General features: G+C 30.9%; 2 protein-coding genes across 3 annotated transcripts in view; one reads left to right on the top strand and one right to left on the bottom strand.

Annotated features, from left to right (window-relative positions):
- Oct-TyrR (Octopamine-Tyramine receptor) overlaps positions 1 to 3,781 on the bottom strand; it is a 464,127-nt gene extending 460,346 nt beyond the window's left edge. For both annotated transcript variants that reach the window (XM_074142584.1, XM_074142583.1), the window contains exon 1: positions 3,632 to 3,781. The gene's annotated coding sequence lies outside the window, so the exon portion shown is untranslated. The remainder of the gene's footprint in view (positions 1 to 3,631) is intronic.
- Positions 3,782 to 17,204: 13,423 nt separating this feature from the next.
- LOC141460451 (alcohol dehydrogenase [acceptor]-like) lies at positions 17,205 to 23,540 on the top strand. Its single transcript, XM_074140446.1, has 4 exons — positions 17,205 to 17,289; positions 18,597 to 18,779; positions 20,271 to 20,441; positions 22,147 to 23,540. Exons 1-4 carry the CDS (start codon positions 17,205 to 17,207, stop codon positions 23,538 to 23,540), a joined length of 1,833 nt encoding a protein of 610 aa, XP_073996547.1.
- Positions 23,541 to 25,327: the final 1,787 nt, after the last annotated feature.

Genomic DNA, 25,327 nt, shown 5'->3' with positions numbered 1-25,327 from the left:
GTGGCATAAAATAAAAGAAGAAGGAATTGGATGGGAGATTAAAAAAAAAAAATGAAAGTTGAACTAAATTTCCACAAATCTTAATAATTTTCAGGTAAAATAAGCTCATTTACTCAATGGTGAGTATTTCATGGTCAAGGCAAGTTCACGCTTGAGACACGAATCAAGGCCAGTTTTCTAAAAGAGATACAACTATTCTCAAGTCAGACTCCTCTGTATCAAGTTAAATGATCTCACTCAGATCGTAAAGGTCCTAGAGCAATTCGGTTGTTTACACTGGATTGAACCACATACGGACTTCCAAGTCTAGCATACAGGGAAAATACAAGCCATTCAAGTGCTAAAATTAGCGATAGTTTATAAGAATGTCTGCTGTGAATTCTTAAATATAAATGATGAAAGATTCCTCTAAGTATGCATTGATCTTATCTTGTAGCAAACTATGTCACTCACTACTGTTAGAATTAACAACTTTCAATGACTGGATGATTGATAATTTTCTAAAAAGAAACTTTCAATTATCCCTAAATTATATTTAATACTGCTTTTATAGTAACTTAGGACAGCTTTGTGATAAGCCAGACACATAAAGCATAACTAATAGAGTCAGCATAACTTAGTGATGCCATCGCACACACAGAATATTCTAAAAATTGGAATGAGAAAATCTAAAAAGAAAAAGAAGTATTTAATTAAATTATAAAGAGACATGATAAGGAATATTTAACGACAAATAAATGGGACAAAGATATTTTGTACTAAGAAGTTAGAGATGCTAAACCCGCATAACGTAGTTGTATTACTAAGTGCATATCTAATATTTTTACGGCAATAAGAAATAACATTTGCAGTTATTTTTGGACAAATAACTCCAACACTCAAAATTAGCATATTGGCTAAGAGAATAAGTAATTTGTCGTACATTGCTAAATGAATTGGCAGTTTCAATAAGATACCATCTGCATAAATCGTATCAAAACATGAATGACATGATTGATAAGTTTAGTTATCACATCGAAAATTTACAAAATAATATTTCACAACGAAGGAAGTAAAGGGTAAAACTTGAATTTGTCTGTTTATAAAAGCATTGAAATTTCATACGGTTTCATCCATCGAAATGTTCATTAAGAGAAATATTAACTTTAATAATTTAAGACGTATCTTTTTATGAACGGAATATTTTCGAATCACTTTTTCGGAAATAATAAAAAAAATCAATTACCTACTGCAAAGAATTCTTACTTACTTTGCTGCGAAAGTAAACTCCTATATGTAAATACCAAGATATAGTTTGAAAAATTTAGATTATATTGGAAAAGATATTGGACCTTTGAATTGGAGAATGGTTAAATTGTTTGAAAAAGCATGCACAATCTTGGCGTGCCTAACTGCTTTAATATAAGGATGGAAATTCAGTACCCAAGTTATCTAGAGTTTTTTATTTAATTTTTATAATAAATAATTTTGTTTTAAAAGCCCAATAATTGAGAATCATGTAAAAATATAGAAATTTATTCTCGAAAAAATATTATTTTCATTGATTAATTAAGTATTGAAGATCATTTCATTGAAATTAAGTATTAAGGATTGAATTAATGTACTGCAAGACATTACCTTTCGGATAAAAAGTAAATCATTCTAGAAATGTGACCAATATAATTGGAACCAAATTTTATATTTCGTTACAAAGCGTGATCTTATTGCTGTTCCATACTGTTACTCCCTAAACAAAATGGCCTTAACAATAGCGAAAGCGCCAACTCAATATAAATAATTAAACTCAAATTTACCAAATATATTAAAAACCAAGATTAAATAATTAAAATAAATTTACTTGAAATCTGATGTTAAATGTGAACTTTTTAATTTATTTGAACTATGTGATTAAATTAGAAGTGTATAAAGCATTATTCAACTTTCTTTCATTTTATTTATAGTTTCAATTAAAAAATCTAATTACAGTCAATCATTTAATATCGTCATGCTTTTCTGTGTCATTCTGGTGTAATTTAATTTTTTAATTTTCGTTACTCTGCTCGAAAGAGAAGGTATTGCAAGAAGTTCGAGCAGATTTTTCTATTTCGATTTTCGAACGAAATGTCTCGCTTTTAAGGGTAAAAAAAAAAAATCATCACGAAAATAATAATTCTCTTTGTGGGTGAGCGAGCCGCCAAACATTGAAAATCAAAGAAAAATTCAAATTGGTTATATTTCAAATCTATGACAGCACGATTTACCTCTCGATAATTGGTTTTTGGGCCAAAAATATCGTGCCTTAAAGAAGTGCCTCTTTAATGAATCGATTTTGATTTCAGTTATTTTGGGTATTCTGGAAAACTTCTGAAAGGATGTTTTTCAAATCTTGTGTGCTAAGGACACACGTAAAGGACCATAATTTCTATAAGAAATATTTCCCAAAGAAAATAAGCCAGAGAAGGTTGGTTAAGCTTTTTTCGAATTTTCTTTCAAGTGAAGAATGAATAGTAGGCAATAAATGTATAAGTAAACTTCCCAATTTGAAAGCAATTATTTATGAAAATATTGAAATGAGATAATGTTTCAGGCCAGAAATCTTATTTCTTATTTTTCTAATTACATCAAAACAATGTGGAATCATAATAATACTGAACCACATAGATAGGAAAGTGTTCAATGGTTAGTATATTGGATTCCCACACGGTAATTCCAGGTTCAAATCCTGCTGTTAAGATTTTCTCTATCCAGGATTCCTTTATAACTCACTTGTCTGGTGATGGGATAGTGTTGTACAAAAAAAATACTCAACTAAATAAATTTTCATGATATTGTTAAGAATCAAAAATTTAACGAAAATGCCTTACTACAATTCACTACTCAACGTTGTACCACTTTAGTCGAATAGAATTTACCGAAGCTTGCAGGCCAGTAATGGAAATTAAAATTTACCATTTTCGACGCAGATTCTGTTACATTTATTCAGAAAATTAGCTTGGAGAAATTCGTTATAGGGGCAGTATGTTGTAGGGGAGAGTTATGTTCAGCATTTTACACTGAGTTAACTTTAGATAGAATGAGAATGTCAGCTAATTGGGAATTTGAAAAAAGTTAGAAGCTTGAAAATATTAATTAGAAAAAAGTTTGTGGTGAGTGCGCGCAGTTGAATTTTTTCAGCTTTTTGTAGAAATGCGAGGAAACAACAAAAACTTTCAAGTCACTGGATGCGAAATACCTGTTTATTATTAAACTGAAAACAAAAATTCATCTTCTCCAATTTTAGTTCTTAAATGTTCATAAATAAGTATAAAATTGAGGTGTTTCGAGATTAAATACAAAAAATAAAATAAAACAGTGCACTGGCAATATCTATCATCAGATTTAAGATGCTTTGCCTAGTTGTGAACAACAGGTTGTAAATTCACAGTAAATCAGAGACTTAACTTGGAAGTTTTTTGTTTAATTGACGACGGATTATCCCTAAATTTGTATTTCAGACAAAAAATAAAAGCTAATAGTATTTTTATGAATGAAAACTGTTCGTAAATTAATACAAAAAATAAAAAAGTTTCAGTGCCAACACTAGAAATAATGTAAAAAAAATCAAATATCTACAATTAATTTTGCGTGTGGCATTATAATTTATTTAACTTACTTTAATTTGTTCTTTTTTTTATTTATTTTAATTTTTTTAAATAAAAAAATTTGCGAAACAAATTAGACATCGTAACACTCGCGAACTCAATTTATATATATAAAAAAAAGACTAGCAAATTTCTGTTACTCAACGTACGGAGGGTGAAATAGAACTAAAATGTTTCCGTAGTTCATATCATTCAAGTTAGGGAAACAGGGAACACTGCTGCTATCTATACTCAATCCTGTTAAGTATTACTCCTTTTGCTATACAACCATCATTTTCAACAAGTTTAGTTTTATTCTGCTTCGAAAAATGAAACGCTGAACAATTGAGGCAATGGCATACAATTTTAATTTGCCTCCCTGTAGAGGCTTGATTCCGCTTGAAAAGCATTCAAAGTACCCGTTCTGATCATTCTGTGTACTTCAGACCTCCCTATTCTACCGCGAACTTCAACTTGCATATAAACAGATGACTAAACTATCTTTTCTACTCAACCAGTATCACTTAACACGTAACTTATCATTTAATTTTTCTAGAACAAATATTTCCGGAAGTGTAAAATGAAATTGAACATTTAAAAGTGTCAGAAAATAACTTTTAGACAGGCTACCTGTGCTCTAGTTTACAACTACCAGATCGTACTTCCTTACCTGGACAAAAGTAGGATACCTCGGACAGTTCATAGAAAAATGTTTAACACATAAAAGAAAAATTTAAAACACATCTATCTACTTTCAATTTTCCTAGACTTTTAAATACTTCTAAAAAATGTTTTGCTGAAACTGATACGTAAATGCGGATTCGAACAATGAGGTTCAGTCTAGATCTTACAGATCCCAAATATTTGAGTAAAAAAAATAGCAATAGTTCTATCATTAAAATTATGAAATTTAAGTTGAATGGCAGACATTCTGTGTTAAAAAGAACTTTTATTTATAGAGGTGAGCCAATCGAGGTAACAATTATGTTTATTTAGGTGTAACTTTTTCATCTTCATGCATGTTTAGAGAAAACCTTTTGTCAGCCATCAGCAAAGCTAACATGGCTTCCGGTAGTGTCTTTGATATTCTTAGCAAAGGAAAATCTAAGTCTTGGAGTTCGAGAATATACCTGTTTAAGTCAATAATTGGTAACAGCCTTTTGTATGCGTCTCCAGTCTGGGCATTAAAACTGTCCGGTAGGACAGTTGTATAAGGGTTGATCGTCAAAAAGTGCACGAAAAAGCGTATCGTTGAAAAACACCCAACTTTGACAATTTTTTTCTCTTTTTCTACTAAAGATAAAATTCCCAAATTTTCTTTAAAATATGGGGCAAATCCTCCTTTATAGCTGTAATTTTTTTGCAACAACCCAGATCTAATAGGTTTCGAGAAAAAAGTTGCCGAAAATGAGCAAAAACGGCTTTTTCAAAAAATGTTCTTGTTCTTGTTCTTCTTCTTCTTCTTGTTGTTGTTGTTGTTCTTGTTACCTTTTTTGTAAACAACGTACAGCCTAAACGCGCGAACCGATTTTCATGAATGAGGTGTCATTCGATTCGGAATTTTATGTAGATGTGCCTTTTGGGGGTCTCGACCCTGTACATCGAATGGGAGAGGAGTTAGCCCCCTTTATGTAAGGGCCCCTCCAAAATTATAATTACTAATTACTCTGTAAATCTTGGCCCGATTTTGATAAAATTTGGTAGGATGATAGGGTTAGGGCTCCCCTACGTAACATTAAAGCGGCGATCAGCTCTTACACTTGTTAAGGGGAAGTATAGGAATCGTTTCAAATTATCGACACGTGAACCGATTTTCATGAATGAAATGTCATTCGAATCGAAATTTTGTACAGATTTGCACTTTAAAAGTCTCGACGCCGTGCCTCATAAGGAGGGGAGTTTGCCCCACTCAAATAAGGCCCTTTCTAAAACTATTATTACCAATATTTCTATAACGCTTAGTCCGATTTTGATAAAATTCAGCTCGAATAAGTGGTTAAAGCTCCTCTACATTGCTGATGCTCTTGCACCTACTAAGAGGAAGTACTGCAATCGTTTAAATTATCAATGAGTGAACCGATTTAAATCAATGAATTGTCGTTCGATTAAAAAATCTTTGCCTCTTTGCCTAGAAGTTCTGCAATCGCAGTTTATTTTTCTTACTCCTCTTAAAAGGAAGTAATGAAATCGCAGTTTAATTTTGCTATTCACGCACAAATACCTTCCTATGTTATTCAAAACGCTTTTTCAAAAAAAGTTGTTACTGAGGATGGTTTGGGGGACCTTAACGATAATCATTCTTTAAAAAGATCTCTCTAGTGGTAGTTACGGTTCCGACTTACCATCTTATCAGGTTATAATGATAGAATTGCTTATTCCAAATTTAAAAAAATCTGTAAAGCAGATATGTAACTTTGTAAAATAGACAAAAAGGAAAATCTATCCAAAAGGTACAAAAATCTCTTTAACAAAAACTTACAGTTTAAAATGTTAAGTATAAGGGTTGATTAAACGCCAAAAGGTACACAAATCAGCAAGCACCCAACATTTCATTAATTCTTCATTAATATTTAAGTAATTTTACTGCATTAATATTCATTAATATTTTTTAGAATTTATTAGATATCACAGACCCTTATGCTGGCCACTTCACTTATAATATTTTTTTGTTATAATTATGATAAATCACACATATGTACATGCATGTTAAAGTAGAAAAAGACAAAGTTAGAGTAGGCTACTGTCTTGAATTCGTCTTACCGAAATATTCGAGAGCACAAATAACACACAGTTATAACAAGTAGATTATTCAACAACAATTATTGATTTCTCTATTGTAATTTAATTTTACTTATAGTAAAATACTGGAATAATTAGCTGTCCTAAAAATATACATATCTTATTTACTTTATATTACATATTACATTTTTTTTTATAAAAAAAAGTTTTGAATTTTTTAGCCTCATAATTTTTTTATATTTTTTATAACGTTTTTCTTTTTAACCTGTATTTAATAGTTTGATTATTATAAATAACTAGATATTACAGTCAATCTACAGTGCTACTTGAACAAATATTTTGTAGACGAAAATGGCCAGCATAAGGGTCTGTGACATCTAATAAATTCTAAAAAATATTAATGATTATTAATGCAGTAAAATTACTTAAATATTAATGAAGAATTAATGAAATGTTGGGTGCTTGCTGATTTGTGTACCTTTTGGCGTTTAATCAACCCTTATACTTAACATTTTAAACTGTAAGTTTTTGTTAAAGAGTTGAAGTGTTTAAATGAAACTGACGCGGTTCAATTACGGTTTTTTAAGAGACTATTATGTCTTCCAAGAAATACCGCTAATCACTTGCTTAGGCTTGAAACTGGAGAAATTGCATGTGAGTTTTTCTGTTTTAAAACAAGCTTTTAATTGGATTTCAAAAATAGAAATTATGGAGGAACATAGGTTGCCAAAAATCTGTTTCAATCAGTTAATTAACTATGACCAAAACAGTAATAATAAGAAAAACTGTTTGAAATACAATTGGTTTTCTCAAATTAAATGTATTATTTCAAAAACACGTATTGATCATTTAGGTAATCTGACGGATCTTCTACGTACTAGTGACAACTTTAAAAATATTTTAAATTTAATTAAATTTTCCTTAGTAACAGCTGATTTGAACCGTTTGTACAAATCAAGCTTTTCCCAGCAGTTATACTCAATCCATACTCTTAAAGATTTTCTTACGTGTCAAACATATCTCGAACTAAATGTACCTCTGAAATTTATTAAATTTTTTGCAGAATTTAGGCTATGTAATAATTATTTTATGAAATTTAATATTAATAATATAATTTACAAAATAGACCCTACAAAAACATGTATGTTATGTAATCTGAATGAAAAGGAAGATCTTACACACATTCTATTAAATTGCACTTTGTACAATAATATGAGAGATGTAATAAATATTAACAGTAGTGACTCACCTCATCAAATTATAGTTAACTTCAAAAACAATTATTCTAAAGCTAATATTTTTAATTTATACAAATACTTCTCTGCCATTCTAAAAGTCCGCTCTTCTTCTATTTTAAACGATTAAAATAGGAATAGGAAAAAAAAAAAAAAAATTACTTTATACTTTCTATGAACTATTTTCTTTATTTGATGGTAAAAAATTATTTACAAGAAGTATTTTTTATCTTTTGTGTGATTATGTATTGTACTCATGTCAGCAATCAACTCACTTGTAACAAGCTATATGCTTAAATACAATAAAGTTTATCTATCTATCTATCTATCATACGTATCAAACAAAACTATTCGCCCTGATCTGTAAATACCTTTTATTCAATTTTTTTGTTTAATTTAAAAGCTCCTCTCAACTATTCCTCTGCAAGTCGACAGAGTATAAAATTAATACTTACTACATCAGTTTATTGCGTATTTAATGAATCTTAATAAATACTTACTCTTAACAAAGTTAAGTTAAGCGTTGATTAAACGTCGAAAGGTACACAAATCTATAAAAAAAGAAGCGATTACACCTTGCTTACTATACCTAATTATAAAATTTCTAATTAAACAGATCGTACATATGTATTTCATGAACTTTACATATATTTTAATTAAAAATAAAATAACATTAAAGGAAATTTTAAATCTAAATCTCACAGAGAAAAATAAATTAATCAAAATAATGTTTTCTGTGAAATTAATATTTAAACCAGTGATCATTTTATGCATAATGATTTTATGTTTGCTATTTCAATTTATTTATACGTCATTGTAATTAAATTTTTTTTTTTGTATGTGCTGAAAATTCAAAAATAGCTAAAATGTTTCATAAATTACATTTTTTTAGTTCACTGTAGTGTCAGAAAAAGAAGAGAAATTTGACCCCATTTTTAATTGTGGTGTACCAGCGTGTATTAAAGCAAAACTCGGGTATCCTAAAAGTCAATGTTGACCAGATCTCTCACGCTCTGGTCATTCACTATGTGAGGACGTCATTTCGTTATTCGCCATCCCACCTACAAATTAGTGTTAATGCTATTCGTTAATCTCTAAAACAGTAATTTTATCTTTTATTGTAATTAATCCTAATCAAATTCTAAATTATACGCTCTTACTTATAAAATATTTTTGGCCACCTCATTCTAATTGTACTTGACTGTTAACATCAATTATCTCATCCAAAACATACATCATGCATATAAAGCTTAAAAAAATTACTCGTTATATGTTCAATTTTAAAGAAATAAGAAGTATTATGTAGCAATTTAGGCGATATGTTAAATTTAGTAAAGTTACAAAGCAGTATACATATATGTGGCAAACATTATATTAAGTATGCTTGAACTTAGCAGATGTTGGTAATTCCCTCATCACTTTCGTATTTTAAGTTTTAAAATGGGATATTAAATATTACCTGTGTGTTTCGAATAACCTATTTACGGCTGGCAAAACTTCCTCTGCTTCACTTGAAGTAAAAGAAGTTTTGAAAAGAGACTTTATCAAATAAAAATTAAAAAAAGAGGAAACATCTCAAGCTGTCCACACAAATAATAAGTCTAAATCCATGTACTAGGGATTTCCGTTGTAATCCTCAACTCACACAAGGTGTTAGAACGTTCTGCCTTTAACTATACAATATTCTTTTCCTTCTCAATTCCAGTACCTCTCCTTTTTTTTATATATATATTTCCGCCAGAAAGTATTGATTAATGTTAGAATCCGGAAATTGAATTTTTATCGGAAATCTTGTCTATATATACGTATAACTTTCTCGTTAGGGGAAAACGAAGTGTTCAAAAACTGAAAACTGATAGTACAGTAAGTGTAAAATATTGAGGTAAATTTTGTGTCTTTAATTAATTTCAAACACTCATCTCTGATTATTTATTCATGAAAATCGGTTCACGCGTTTAGGCGCTACGTTGTTTACAAAAAAGGTAACAACAACAACAAGAACATTTTTTGAAAAAACCGTTTTTGCTCATTTTCGGCAACATTTTCTCGAAACCTATTAGTTCTGGGTTGTTGCAAAAAAAATTACAGTTATAAAGAAGGGTTTGCCCTTTATTTTAAAGAAAATTTGGGAATTTTATCTTTTGTAGAAAAAGAGAAAAAAATTGTCAAAGTTGGGTGTTTTTTCAACGTTACGCTTTTTCGTGCACTTTTTGACGATCAACCCTTATACAACTGCCCTACCGGACAGTTTTAATGAAAGTGCTACTTATACTGCAATGTTACTGGTTTACAGATGTCTGTTATTTATTTTATTTTAACCAAATTCACAACTTACTCTTGCAATAATTCTCGATATGATAACTTATTTAATTTAATATTAAATCTAAGAATAGTCAAAAACAATTTTTCCCGGAGAAATGGTTCAAATATAAGCTTTCCATCAATAAAGTAAAAAGTTGAGAGAAAACCGTCAGAGACAATAAGAATCGCAAGAGAAAAGCCTTTCAGTAGAGTAATAATACTTTTGGTTTTATCATTTTCTAGATTTCAGTATCTATCTTTTATACTGAAATGGCATTAAACATACTTATACTACGTACGTTTAATAACTTAAAACCACACTGGTTAACTAGTGACATAAGTTAGCCACAAATTTAAAATGTATTTACTGATGAACTAATTTAAATGTTTTGCCATTGTTATAATAAAGTTATGATGATTGGCTAGGGCAGGGGTCGGCAACCTATTTCAAGTAGAGAGCCATTTCTTCTTAAATAATTTTAATAAATCTTACCAAGAGCCGCAAGGATGATAGTGTACTCTGAAGATCATTTGTATTCACAAATTATTATTTTATGATATTCAATAACATTTAAATGTTTTATATATTTACTTTCACATATTGCAAAGTAAATAAACAAATAAATGATAACTAAATCTGTGTTTGAATGAAAAGGCGGCAGTCTTATATAATTACTTACTTTGTTTTAATATAATTCTATTCAAATTACTAACCTATCATAATTAAAATTCTTTTTGAAAAAATATCTTTACTTTGATAAATGAAATTTTCATTTTTTTTTTCAACAAAATCAAAATATACAATATATTTTAGACAGGCTGAAGAGCCACACAATTTGGATAAAAGAGCCGTATGTAGCTCGTGAGCCGCGGGTTGCCGATCGCTGGGCTAGGGTAACCTTTCATGAACACAGGCAACTAATATCTGTACAATTATTATTGTTCATGTTTTTAATCAGAATGTAATTTCATTCTTATAAACTTCATTTACAATTCCTGAAGAAGGTAACCATAGGTGTCAGAAACGTAGAACCAATATCTTTTTTAAGAGAAAATTGGGATATTTTTTTTTTTGTGTCCCAGAGAACCGTTACATTTTACATAATACTTTAATTACTTACAAGATAATTTATTTACATGCGAAATCTGTTTCGATTAAAAACTCTTTCATAAAACCTACGATATATCCTTCTGAAAGACTCATCTACGTAATTCGATACTGTAGGTCGGTATGAAAAATGTAGGTAATAACTACATCATCTCATCCAGGGAAGGTTGGCTAGACTCTTCCAGGCTCCTGGACCTACAAGGATTGATAGTAACAAAAAATGCTGATGGACTTGGAAAGAGAGGAGTCAAAACATGTCATTCTGTGGAATCGAACCTACGCCTTGGATATCTTGAAATATTATAGTGATGGCATTATCAAAAAGTGAAGATTGAAGAAGTTAACTAGAGCATCTTGCCCAGGGGTTCCTGGAATTGATGGTAACAAAGTAGCTGACGGACTTGGAGAGGAGGGGTCTAGCGCAAGATTCTGTGGATCCGAAACTGCCTTGACAATTTCGAAATGTTGTAGTGGATCAGAAAGTGGTGGCTAAGGGAATTGGAAAGGCTTTGGAAGAAAGGAAGGAAGATGTCGTCAGGCTAAGAGTTTTAGAAGAGTTAATAAACTAAAGAGTACAATATACTTGTTGCTTCTGGGTAAGAAACAATTAAGATGGAAGTAAGTGCCCCACTAAAGGCACCTCTACGATAAAATTTAAATAGAATGAAACTTCATTCACCAAAATTGACCCAGGTTGAGAAAAGATAGCTATACCTGAAGGCTAATACTGATCCTTTAATTGTGTATCTCAAGTGAGGCTACAGCTTCATATAAAAATAAAACATGATATTACACTAATTAAATAGTTAAGAAAAACCTACAAATACAATAATTCTGAATCAACAAAACATCGAACTGGAGGCTTAAACAAATACGTAGTTGCTCAGAGAATATGAATCAATTTAGGTAACAAGATTGTTATTACGTTTTCACCCCAATAATAGAAACAGACTCTATATTACATGACTATCATTTGCTATAAAGTTTTTAAAAAAAGATTCTTATTCATTCTTCCTAATAGAATGGGAATGACCGAGGTTTCAGAGCGTCCTCGCACGCTATGCAATTTTAAACGTGCCAACTTTGGTTCCATAAAGACCGAGCTTGTTTCGCTGATTGTTAAGAAAATGCCCAAGAATAAAGAATCCTTAAAAGGCTATTTATTTCTATTAGTAAAAAGCTACTAAGAGAATTCTCTTTACAAAAATATATTGGGTTTATTATTGGACTTTTCTTTTTTTTTTATTATCGCTGAAAGGGTAATAAATTATCTCAGTTGAACGTGGATGAAAGTGAATATCTCACTCTGGAGTAACATTAGCACTTTGCGTAATAGTTTTGTGCTAATAAAGGAGCCAACCGTAATGTATAATTCAGAAACAACTAACTCCCCTTGGCAACAACGCAATGGTTGTTTCATTATTTATGTATCATATAGTATACACTACTTTGTAATAGAAACCCACCATAAACGGCTATATACATTTATATAAATAAACATGGAATATGTATATTTGTACGATTGAATCAATACGTCCAACTAGTCGTACTTAATTATTCTATACATCGAATTATAAAAATTACATTGTAAAATACTTGTTTCAAAGAATTAAATCATTAAATGTCTTGTATGTATCATCCTCATTTTCCCTCACGTTATAAATTTTTGTTTTTACAAAATCTCTCAAACTGAAAAATTAATTCTTTCCATTTTTTTAATTTTTTCCATTTATTAAATAATAATCCGGACTAAACTAAGTAAAATAATGTTCAGGTCCAGCTCGGTGGCATCTGGCTAATGTACATAACTATATTATATTATATATAGTAACCATTAAATAAAACCCAAGATACAAGGGCACCGAGATATTAAATACTAAGCATTGCGGGCCTCGTCTCTAATAACCGATACGTTTTTTACTCCTCATTAAAAATAATACTGATTTTGTATCGAACTAGTAGCTACGAGTATTTTTGGAATACCACATAAAAACAAACGTGTTCCTTTTACTATTATTCTCAAGTTTCAATCTCACAAATAATCTTCAAACATTTTAATCTATTTAATTCAAATAAAAATTAGATATTATTGTTACCGAAAATTTCATTGAAATTCAACTCTTTAGCCTTCTCCCACTTCTCTCCAATAACTGCCCAATAAATAAAGTTTTCTAACGGAAAACTGTGAAAGAAAAGGTAGTGTTTATGTGCTTAATACATTAATTGTATATGATTACAGAAAAGCCTACGAGTTAAATCTACAGGAGTTTAGTTTAGTTTAAACTAAATTTTAGCTACTCATTACTACTAACCGCATTTCAGTACAAAAAAGTTAAAACTGAACTTTGCTGAAAAATAACTCCACTTTTGAGAGAATCCATTCACTCTTTTTCATAAAAAGTAAACCTAATCGAATTTTCTGGGCTCAATGTTTCAACTATTGGCACCAAGTTGAAACAAAATCATTGCAGCCATTTTCAAAAAATATTAAAATAACATATAGTTAAATAATAATAATAATTTAGCACGTGGTTGCCCAATTTCAACCAAAACATTATTTGTGGCATTCCACTGGTGGCACCTAAGCGAAATATCAAATTTCAGCGATTTTCGTCTTTGAGTAACACTGGAAAGATACTCAATGACCAATTTATAAAATTATTTTAAATTTTCTTACTCAAGGAACATCAAATCCAATGTTACCGATGAAAACCTAAATTCATTAAATCTGTATTTGATTTCAATTTCTGCTCTTACAAAGAAAAAGTAAATAAATCAATACAGAAATGTTTGTTTTAATATTAGCATGACACCTTTCGCGTACATAAAACAGAAAATCCATTAAAAACAAACTCAGTGCCCGAAGAGAATTAATGTCAAACCTTTGTGTACATCTATATATTTCCTAGCACCAGGTCAGCAAAAAAAGTGATAATCGATATATCATTTATTTAGCTAAACGCGCATGTTTTCAAGAACTATGGAAACTGTTAGTTATGTTATCAAAGAAATTGTAGAGTTAGTTTTATCGCTTACCTATTTTACAGGGTGAAAAGTACAATTTATGACCGTTCTACGTATCTCTAGAGTTTAAATTGTACACGAAGGTGGCCCACAACACTTTGCTGTGTAGTGAATATGAGCTATAACAATTTCACTTTAAATGCAAGTTTTATTACTTAATAAAATTGTCAAATTTAATGAAAAAGAAAACTGTCGAATTGAATTATTTGAACATGAAAAATTAACATTTTGCAAAATAAAACTGATATAAATTGTGGGCTCTAGACTTCCCAATTTTCTTATCTTTTTTTATATATTTTATTTGTTCCCGTTGAATAAGGGGGCTGCTGGCTGGCGAAGTTATTGCTACGCAAAGTAAAGTTTGAAATTAAAACTTTAATTTAAAGAAGTTTTTGTATTAATCCACGCGTGAGTGAATTTAGATTACAAATTACTATCCTCCATCAATCTCAAATAAAGAAAATGTATAAGTTTTCCTTTGAATAATATAAATATTTAAGTTTGAATAGGAAATGTAACAAAGAAAGGTTTTATAAGCAATGTTGAAGAAGTTTTCTTTACTTTAGCTCATTTCTCTTAACTTTCTACAGTTGTTATAAAATATAATCTTAATATATAAATCTTTACTCACAGAGACCACTTTTTTCTCCAAAACTGTCTCAAAACGAATCAATTCTCATAGAAAAAATATTCAAATAAGAATTATACAACTACGTGCACAAATTGCATAAGTAGTCTAGGGAAAATTATAAGAAAAATTTCCGAAATAATTTCGAATAAAATAATATTTCAAAAATAAAGTGGGAAATCCACCGTAGATTTCGCCATTTTAAAGCAAGGGTGGCAGCTAAAACTTTTATAGAGCTTGAAGAAAATAAAGCAAGACATAATAAAAAAAAGTAACGTTTGTATTCAAAAGGAAGTAATTGACAATAAATGCTTAAAAAAAAAAAAAAAAATGAAAGAAATAAGTGAAGAAGAAGGTTCATGGGAAACTGTCAAGTATGTTTGAATAAAGTAATAGTAGTTTCTAAATTTAACTTTTCCACCTTTACACGTAACAGCCTGTATGTTTAGCCACAGTGGGTCGTAGAATACAGTTAGATGTAACTGCAGACTGCTATAAAAAAAGATCCTACTTTATGTTCATGGCTGGGCGAATCGCAAGAAACTCTGAATCGTCACCGTAAAGAAAGGATTAGTCACCTTTTACTACTTGGAAAACGACAACGTCTTTATAGTTTTAAATTTCATTTCCTCCATTATTTGGTACCACAGTTCCAACACAGCTGCTGGTACTTCTATATGATAAATACTGCAGAATAATCTTATTTTTTGTTTTTGTTTTCTTACTGGTGCAGAAAATTTGGGTATAACTGCTAATAAACTTTTTTCGTTCCATTCTCTAATGGCCGCACTTATATAGCACTAAGTCTAAGTTATTTTTATTTTTCACTTTTTTGTAAATATTTATTTATTTTCTGTTCAATCACAGCCAAACTATTAAGGCCTCTATTTGTACCTGTATTTATTCTTGGGGGACAATTGTACCAGAATAATAAATTTCTTTTCTATTTCTATTTCTAAGTCCGTTGAAGACTGCAAGACTGCAACCTGAACAATCGGGGACAAACATTTCTTCAAAATCGCCAGCCTTTTTAAGGACTTCATAGGATGTATTTTAATAAGCCCAACCGGGCTGGCCAAAAATCGTATAATGCACCTTCGAATTAATTACCTCTTGTCGAAAATGCAGAGATATTTTACAACGATCTCCAGCACTGAAGATAAATATTTAAATCAATATTTTGCATTCCTTACCTTCATAGGTTAATCACAACGTAATTGTGCATTAAGAAAAAGCAAAATTTTAACTATAAATAAACTAAACTAATAAATTAAAAGTAAGTAAAATTTTTCCGCTTAAGCAGAATTTTTATTTCTTACTGCAAATACTGATTTCATGGATATAAATGTTCTTCATGGTTTTCAAGTCAACTTTATGTCGTCTAGAAATCTAATTACAGTTTAATGTCTCTATTCCAATAGAAATAAAATAATATTTATTGAATCATATTGTAATATTGGTAACCGATAAGTTTTACTTGTATTTTTAATAGTTGGAAATAAAGGAACGGTTCTCTCTTTTTTCCTTTTCCAATTGGTTGGAAAAAGAATAAAATTTATAAGTTCAATTTAATATAAAAGTGGCATTGTTACTTTAAAAACTAATAAATTGTTAGCACCTTAAGTACCGCACAACTGGAACCTGTTCTGAAATGAAATCTGAGAAGAAACGTAATATCTGATTTTATTAAATAAATCAGTTGTTAGGTTAGACAAAGTTTGTCCTTCAAGTGCTACATGAAATTACAAATTTAATTTATATATATATATATATATATTTTTAAAATACCTTCTCAAACGATGTAAACAATAAAAGAATGAACACGATCGTGAGGAGAGACAATAATTATGAGATGGTGACAAGTTTTTGTGTAACTATCAATTTAATACACTTCGAAAACTTGAATAATTAAAGTCGACCGAATTTACTGCACATAAGTTACAGCTAAAACTAGAGCTTGTTTTAAGTTCTTAGCTTAAGTAGATAACTTAAATCCTATACCTTAGGATAGTATTATGTAGACTGCAGTCTATAATTCCCGATAATTTTAGTTGAGTTAATAGTTTAATAAATGGACTGAGAACTGTGCAAAGTTTTCTCTAATAGTAAAGAGAGTCAAGTTAGAAATTATTATTATTGTAAAGTGATTATCTACTGCCCTAAATTCTATTATTCATTTGAAAGTTACACCTAGCATTCGTAGAGCGTTTAAACTAAGTAGGTAAGCATGTAACGTGATGTTTTTTTCTAGATATTATTTTGAAGCTTATAAGAAAATTATTTGATCAGTGAATCAATCCTGAAACTATTTCCACCCCAATAAATGGTAAAAGAAAGAAGATTTACACCACCGTGAGAATAGCCAATAGATGATAGAATTTACAAGTGAGGCTCTGAGAACCGTTTGTGAATTTTTTAACTAAAATGCTGATAGCTCACCCTTACTAACCTGCAGCCGTAATGTAAATTACATTACGTGAACTATTTGTGAAATAAAAGTGCTATCATTGCCAACTGACTTTGCTCTAATGCCAACTGACTTTGCTCTAAAAATTGCTGTTTCAATTGCAATGTATTCAACCGTCAAAAATTGTAAAGATTCTTTTTACATGTTACCTGGCAGTGGTAGTCACCCGTTAGCTGATTGTAAAGCAGGTAAATCTGAATACCATTTCCAAACTTTGAAAATCACAATTATTATAATAAAAGTTTAAACTTTTAGTATCCTTTAAAATTAGAAAAACTTAATTTAATTTAAACAAGTTAAATTATAGACTACGGGCTAAAAATACTAGTACATTCTGAGTGTTAATTCTAAACAGAACTGTATATTCGATGTTTTCAAGCCAAATTACAGTAATCAAAAGCGGTTTAGTAACTTAACATAGATCATCGTGGGTAAAACAGTCATGCTTTTGTCCAAGAGTAGAGATAATACTTATGCCAGCTAACAATTTGATCTATTAAATAGATTTCTGTGTGTTTTTATAAGAAAAATTGCTTCACCTGCCTTCTCACACACCATCTTATTTAATTTATTTAGATTCACACTTAATTTTTCCTTTTGTATATACACTTCAGCTCCACTTAAATTACATACTCAAAACTATTAATTATGCCGAACATAGGTATCCTAAATTAGTCAGTTTAGAAATCATGAAATGCAATAGTCTCTGGTTCAAAGAATTAAATTGTACAGCTTCAGACTATGAATCGGAAATAGAATTTAATTTAAATAACATAGACTTATGGTTGTCTAATTTAAAAATTATTCTGTCGTAAAAAATTATTATGTAATTCATTATGCAGGTATAATTGATTCATTCGAAGCAACTAATAGTTGCGTTTTACATTATGCTGGATGGATACCAAGGATATTGTGCATTTATGCGCAATAGGGATACCAAGTTAAAGAAGAAATCATAGAAAATGTTTTCAAGAAACAGAGAACTAAAAAAATCGATATAGTATAGTGGCACTTGCCAATTACCTCTAAAAGCTTATTGTGGCACCTAAACCACACAAAAATGACAGAAACACACTCACTTGTACAACCATCTCAAAAAAACCACTTCTTAGGACTCAAGGAACACAAAACTGAATGAAAATTAAAGATAAAAAATTTGGCACGATTGCAGTTCTTCCTCCGATATTATTGTGTGAGAAAATATCGAAAAAAAAAAATCATTATAAAAGCTAAAAAATATTTAATAAACCAGCTAATTACTTATTAAAGTGAAAAGGGAGTTAATTAAGAAGTTTAAAACACTTTTTTTTCTCAAAATTGTTATTTTTACGACACAATTATCTAATCACTTTTTTCTAATTTAGAGAAAATATCTATTCTGAACTCATGTTCATACCATGATAACCTAATTTTCTGTTGAAATGTACTTCTTCTATTTTTTACAAAAATATTATCAAACATATTTAGAACATTTTGTTTTTTAGTAACAATTTAGTAACTTCAGACCAGTTACTGACCACAATGAACATAACAACTTTTTTCAGTACAATGGGCTACTTTCTGTCCAAATATTACCCAGAACAGTTGGATCTAGCTTTCAAGCCAAAAGATTCTTCTGGTTGCACCAGCTGTAGAAAAATTAAATTCGATTTCATCGTTGTCGGAGCTGGCAGTGCAGGTATTAATACATTTTAATTTTTGTCATTTGATGATTAAAAGACCCAGTTGCGGTTTATTTATACAATTATTTGGGCTTTTTGTGATCATCAAGAGCTGCTATATAAAAATTGTGTAAAGATATTATACAAGTTTTTTTTTATTTTTATTTTTGTGAAAATATCAAGTGAAATGAGTCTTTGTAATCTAAAAAGATTACAAACCCCAACTCTGACGGAAAGTAATTTTTTAAAAAGTAAAATAAAGTCTATTATCATTGTTGGGCTTTGCGACCAAGTACCAAATCGAAAGATGCAAAACTAAAGTCAAAAGTTTATGTAGGATTGACCAATAGCTTTGTTTATAAACCTCTTGAGCACCAAGGCCTTATTTTTGCATGTTTTAGATTCTTTGAGGTTGGAACGCTTATCAGAACCCTAGCTCCGTAGATCCATATCGATTTAAGTGTTATATTAAAGCCGTTTTGTTGTCTAGTGACAGTCCTAGTCTGGTATCTAACAGTCTTTTGAGCTGTCTACATCGTGTGTTCATTACTTGTCACTTGAGTAAAGTATGTGGGTTCCATTTTAGTTTTTAATTTATGAATAGCCCAAGGTAGCGGACGGCATCTAATCTCAGAGAGCAGTTTTTGGTAGTGTTATTTTTTCAAGAGAGAAATTAATTTACCGACCTATAAAATCATTTCTCTTAACTTGTAAGATGCGTCTGCATATTTCTGCTGAAGATTACTAAGTCAGGATCAGAGGAGAGGATAGCATTAACATCAGCATACATGGAAAGCATAGTCTAATGATCGACAGGGATATCTGCAGTACATATCTACATCTGAATGGCTAACAAAGGACAAAAGATACTGTTTTATGAGAGAGAAGTTTCTTACATGCGGTCAGAGAGATTTGTCTTCCACAGAGAGAGTAATTATACTCCAAAAACTTTTTTTCATCTAACTGCTTAATTCAATGGTGGGTTGGCCTACTAGAAATTTGTCTGCGCTATCATTTGGCTTTCACATGCCGCTTTTCCACATTTCAGTAAACTTAGGAAAAGAGGTGTTTTGTCTTTCGCTTTATTTTCGGTGTTTAGTAATTCCTTTATTGATGTTTTATATCTTAAGATAAACATTTAGAATAAAGAGATAATTTAAACCTTTTATTTAATGGCTAACTTGGCAAAAATACAAAGTTTTGTTTTAGGTTTGTCTATTTCATGTATTTCGTTATAATTATTTTGAATGAAACAATATTCTATTATTTTCCTGGCTGATAAAAAGAAGGTGATGCTTATTAAAATTCCTACACTTAACATAAGAAATAGCGAAATTATTTAGGAGTGATTATTGAAATACTAAACTATAATAAAAAGAGAAATCACCCCAAAAAACAAAAAATGAAATATTGCCTAAATTATTATAAAATATAAAATCAAGTGTTTTAATCGCACAACTAACATTTCCACGCTTTTGATATTTTAATTAAGTATTATTTAATTGCAGGATGTGTGGTAGCGAATAGATTATCGGCTAATCCGAACTGGAAGGTGCTACTCATTGAAGCTGGTGACCAGGATAACTTTCTGACCGACATTCCAGCGATGAACGGATTATTCGCATTTTCCAAATATGACTGGAATTATACTTCAATAAAACAGGAACATGGATGTTATGGTATGAATAATTTGTTATTTATATCTTAAATTATATTCATATGATATAGGCAAAAAAAGGTATTTGCACACCCTGTTATTTCAAGGTTTCATATAAAAAAAAAATCGCTTTTTTACCCAAATTAAGTTTATTTAACTTCTTAAATCAAGCACTATAAGATGATAAATAAAAATATGCAAAAGAGTCAAATAAATTAAGTATAAAGAACATAATGTTATTTTATACTGCAAAAAAAGTATTTGCACAGCTGTAATTTGGGATCTCTTGACATGTAAATAAAACAAATGCCCTAACAAAAGAGGATTAACGTCACCTTTGGTACTGTCTATACTCCCTTTATTAAATTCATTAGTTTTAATTGTGTTTTCAACTAGTGCATTGAGATGGCTCCAAAATCTAGAAAAATTCCTGTGAGTGTGAAACAGGAAGTGCTTATATTACATCGTGCTGGAAACAGTAATAGAGAAATCGGAAATAAAGTAAATTTATCGTTTTTAACAGTGAGGTATATCATTAAAAGAGGAACAACAGAAAATAAACAGCGAACAGGTCGACCAAGAGCCTTAAATCAACGGGAGAGGAGGAAGGTCGTCAAAGCCGCGCTGAGGAAACCAACTCACAGCGCTCAAAAACTTGCGCATGACCTGGCGTCTTGTTCAGGAAAGACGGTTACACCTCAAACAATAAGAAACGTCCTTCACAATAAAGGCATACGAGGCAGGCGACCCTTAAAAAAGCCATTTATTAGTGAGGTTAATAGGAAAAAGTCTTGAGTTCGCCAAAGAATTTGTTAAAAAACCTGTTGAATTTCGGGAAAAAATTATTTTTTTCTGATGGAAGCAAAATTGAGGTTTTTAAACCACAAAATATAATAACAATCTGGAGAAGAAATAAAATTGGTTTGAATACAAAAAATATATTAAAAACTGTTAAGCATGGAGGAGGAAATATCTTGGTTTGGGCTGTATGGCTTACTCTGGGGTGGATAATTTAGAAGTTATTGAGGGCATAATAACAGCTCGGTCTTATTTGGAGGTGTTGCGAGGCAACTTGAAGGCAAGTGCTGTAAAATTATGTTTGGAGAACGATTTTCATTTCCAGCAGGATAACCATCCAGAACATACGGCCAACATTACAAAAGAATGGCTCCTTTATAATGCCCCAAGAATATTACTGAACCCACCTCAATCACCAGACCTGAACCCAATTGAAAATCTGTGGCATATTGTGGACAGGAAAGTCCGCCAGACCTCTATTACAAGTAAGGAGCACTTAAGACAAGTGTCAGTTAATTCCTGGAACAATTTATCAGATGAGGTGACAAGAAATTTAGTTGAATCAATGCCAAGGCGTTACAAGCCGTAATTGAAGCTAAAGGGATGCACACTAAATATTAAGGACAATGTTATGATTGGTTATGGGTCAACCAAATTATTTTTTGAAATGTTTAACTAGGTGTGCAAATACTTTTTTTGCAGTATAAAATAACATTATGTTCTTTATACTTAATTTATTTGACTCTTTTGCATATTTTTATTTATCTTCTTATAGTGCTTGATTTAAGAAGTTAAATAAACGTAATTTGGGTAAAAAAGCGATTTTTTTTTTATATGAAACCTTAAAATAACAGGGTGTGCAAATACTTTTTTTGCCTATTGTATATCTCATATTATACCATTATTACAAACGTGAATCTTACGTTTAGGTTTAGGAATGGATGGATACTGTCTTTATGTAAGAGGTCGTGGAATGGGTGGCTGCAGTACAGTTAATCACATGATGTACGTCAGAGGAGTTGCTCATGATTACGATTTGTGGGAGAAGATGGGCAATCCTGGCTGGGATTACCGCAGTGTGTTACCTTATTTTCTGAAAGCAGAAAATATGACCATACCGGAATTATCTAAATCTCCGTATCATTCAACGAAAGGACCACTTAAAGTTTCATATCCAAGATATTGGCCTGAACTGGCTCAGGATATAGTGGATACTAGGAAAGTGGTCGACTTGCCAGAACTAGATTACAATGGTCCAAACCAGAATGGTGCAGCTCATATCCAGTTTAATGTGGATGGTTCAACGAGATGTAGTTCAGCCAAAGCGTATATTTATCCAATCAAAGACAGACCTAACCTGTATATATTTATGAACACCTTGGTGACTAAGGTTCTGTTCAGTAAGGGACCAAGAAGAAGGGCTATTGGTGTAAGTTGCATAACTGGCGAAGAAAAATACAATGTCTACGCAAGCAAAGAGGTTATACTATCGGCAGGTTCAGTAAATACTCCAAAGCTGTTGATGTTATCTGGAGTAGGGCCAAGGGATCACTTGGAAGAATTGAATATTGAAGTTTATGCGGATCTCCCAAATGTGGGGTTAAACCTAGTCGATCATCCTGTAGTAATTTTACTTTACCAAATTAACAGCACAGAAATTGATTTTTCGGACGAAGTGAAGGCAACTAATGCGATTATAGAGTATGCCAGGGATCGCAAAGGTGTGTTGAGTGCTCCCACGCCTGTGGCAACAATGTTTTTCAATACTAGTAACTTTGTAGACACTCAAATTGTTCAAGGAATCGTGGTACAAGGGTTTGGCTTTGATGAATCTTGCATTTCCTTCTATATGTCGAACTTGCAACCGAATTCGTCAGGTTCTATCAGATTGAATAGCTCAAATTATATTGATCCTCCATTGATAGATCCAAATTTGTTCGAAAACAGTTCAGATAAAGAGCCACTAAAGCTTGGTCTGAGACAAATGTTCAAAATTATTTCATCATCTTTGAAAAAGTATTCCCTAACAGCGAGTCCCCTACTGGAAGACTGTGATTTTTCCGATCCAGATTTAGAAAATCTTGTGGAGTGTTGTATCAAATATTATTCAGAACCTGGAGGTCATCCAATAGGTACAGCCAAAATGGGACCGCGTAGTGATAAAACCACGGTTGTTGATCCTCATCTCAAAGTACATACAATAGATAATCTGAGAGTGATCGATGCTTCAGTCATGCCAACAATACCATCTGGAAATACTAACGCTGCTGTTTACATGTTAGCTGAGAAAGGTTCAGAATTCATACTAAATGATTATAGTTAATTAGACTCTTCTTATTATCTGAAAGAGACACTGAATTGCTAAACGTTCCTTATCTTAATTATGATTTTAAAGTAAGGCTTAATGAACTGAAAAACAACCTGTTATGAAACATTCAGGGTTTGTACAATCTAACTTATTTAAGCCATTATAAGTGCTAGACAAAATTTCTCAACTTGGCTTTAGCATCAAAGATTTATTTTAAATTTAAGAGTTTCTTTGATACAGATCTTAGAATTTTTTATTTCTTCCTTTCATTTATGTCATGATATATGTTTCTTTTTTGTCGAGTGTACCCCTAAAGCTAAGGATTTTTGATACATGTTTCACAATTTATATCATGTATGTACTTTTATGTATGCTGTAATTGTAATGTTATTTGAGATTATATATTTAATTTAATCGTACATTTCGCGGTAAGGTTACTTTAAAACAATACTGTAAGTTCCTGACCGAATGAAAAAGCAATTAAATTAGTTACCTAGAGTTGTTCTAACTACTATACTCAAAATTCTAATTCTCAAATTTTCTTCAAATTCTAAGGACTTGAATTGTTATATTATTCAATTATTACCAACATTATTCCTTTTTAACTGAACAATAATCAAAAAAGTAATCTTACAACTTTTCCCGAACCCTCCTCTGAATTCTGCGTTGAAACTGGTCAAATGAAAACTTATAAATCTTAAGTAATTTATTTTCTAGCCAAAGTTTAGAAAAAAAAAAAAGCCATGTTCAACAAAGTGACTATTTATTAAGTTTTCTTCAAACCAAATTTTAAGCCCCCTTTAACAGTAAACCAGAAATAGGACCGTACATTACAGAAAGAAGACACTTGAGAGAGAATCCATCCATGCTGAGAAGAACCAAGGTTTAAATAATTACTTTTTCGAAATAAATTCAGTTTTCAAAAAGTTTAAGGACTTTTTTGGTCCCCTGAGAGAAGTGTCCTTAGTCTAATTAATTTTCCAGGACAAATGTTTCAAGTAAAACAAAAATTACATTTTTACAATTGGTTCAGCGGTTTTCAAGAATATGTGAACTAACTGAAAAAGCTATTCAGTAAAATAACACACTATAGAACCATCAGCGAAAAAATTAAGAACCCTCAAAAAAAATGCCATCATGTCTCGACATTCTCTGGCGAGACTCCTGTCATCCTGTCTACTTCAATAACATCCTCTTCTTCACAGACCTAGTACTTGGATTGGTAATGGACCTGGTAGTTACACAGACTTGGACAAACGACAAACATTGAACCCATACATAGTCCTGATAGACAAGCCAAGACAAAACATGCCAATCTTCTTTGCCGACTATTTTAACGAAGATCTAAACTACAAAAGGCTAATATGAAACTAAAAAGACTAATTTACAACTAGAACTCTGGGGCTCAGCCTAGCAGACAACATATGGACAGTACAGAAATTTCAATCTATTACATATTAAACATATTACGACAAATAGTTTTTTCTAAAGCCTGAATTCGACAATACTTTCATAAAGCAGGTAGACAAAGGAAACTATCAGAATTACTACATTTTCTCATTTTCTAATCGTTATGTACAGTCTCTCGCCTCTCCTACGATTCCTAGCAATCCTCCACGCCGTCTGAAGCGGCAAAGGCCCAGAGATCTCCTTCGGGACTGACCAGTAAAGTGGGTATCCCGAGAGTGCTACCAATGGGTAGTTCCTCTCCTCAACAGATTCCACTGGTCATTTGTTTACTTATTGTGCTTTTTTCTTCACAGATTGTTAATCTCTAAATAAAAGTTAAAAATAGTATTAAT

The sequence above is a fragment of the Rhodnius prolixus genome, unplaced genomic scaffold (genome assembly GCF_049639745.1).
Source record: "Rhodnius prolixus isolate KJV_2025 unplaced genomic scaffold, Rpr scaffold_6, whole genome shotgun sequence".
NCBI lineage: Eukaryota > Metazoa > Arthropoda > Insecta > Hemiptera > Reduviidae > Rhodnius > Rhodnius prolixus.
Note: the sequence above shows the minus strand (reverse complement) of the source record. Positions and strands in the feature narration are given on the sequence as shown.

Coding starts and splice junctions, on each gene's coding strand:
- LOC141460451 (XM_074140446.1), top strand. CDS start 17,205: ATGTATTCAACCGTCAAAAATTGTAAAGATTCTTTTTACATGTTACCT. Junction 17,290..18,596: donor GTTAGCTGATTGTAAAGCAG/GTAAATCTGAAT, acceptor GTAACAATTTAG/TAACTTCAGACCAGTTACTG. Junction 18,780..20,270: donor TGTCGGAGCTGGCAGTGCAG/GTATTAATACAT, acceptor ATTTAATTGCAG/GATGTGTGGTAGCGAATAGA.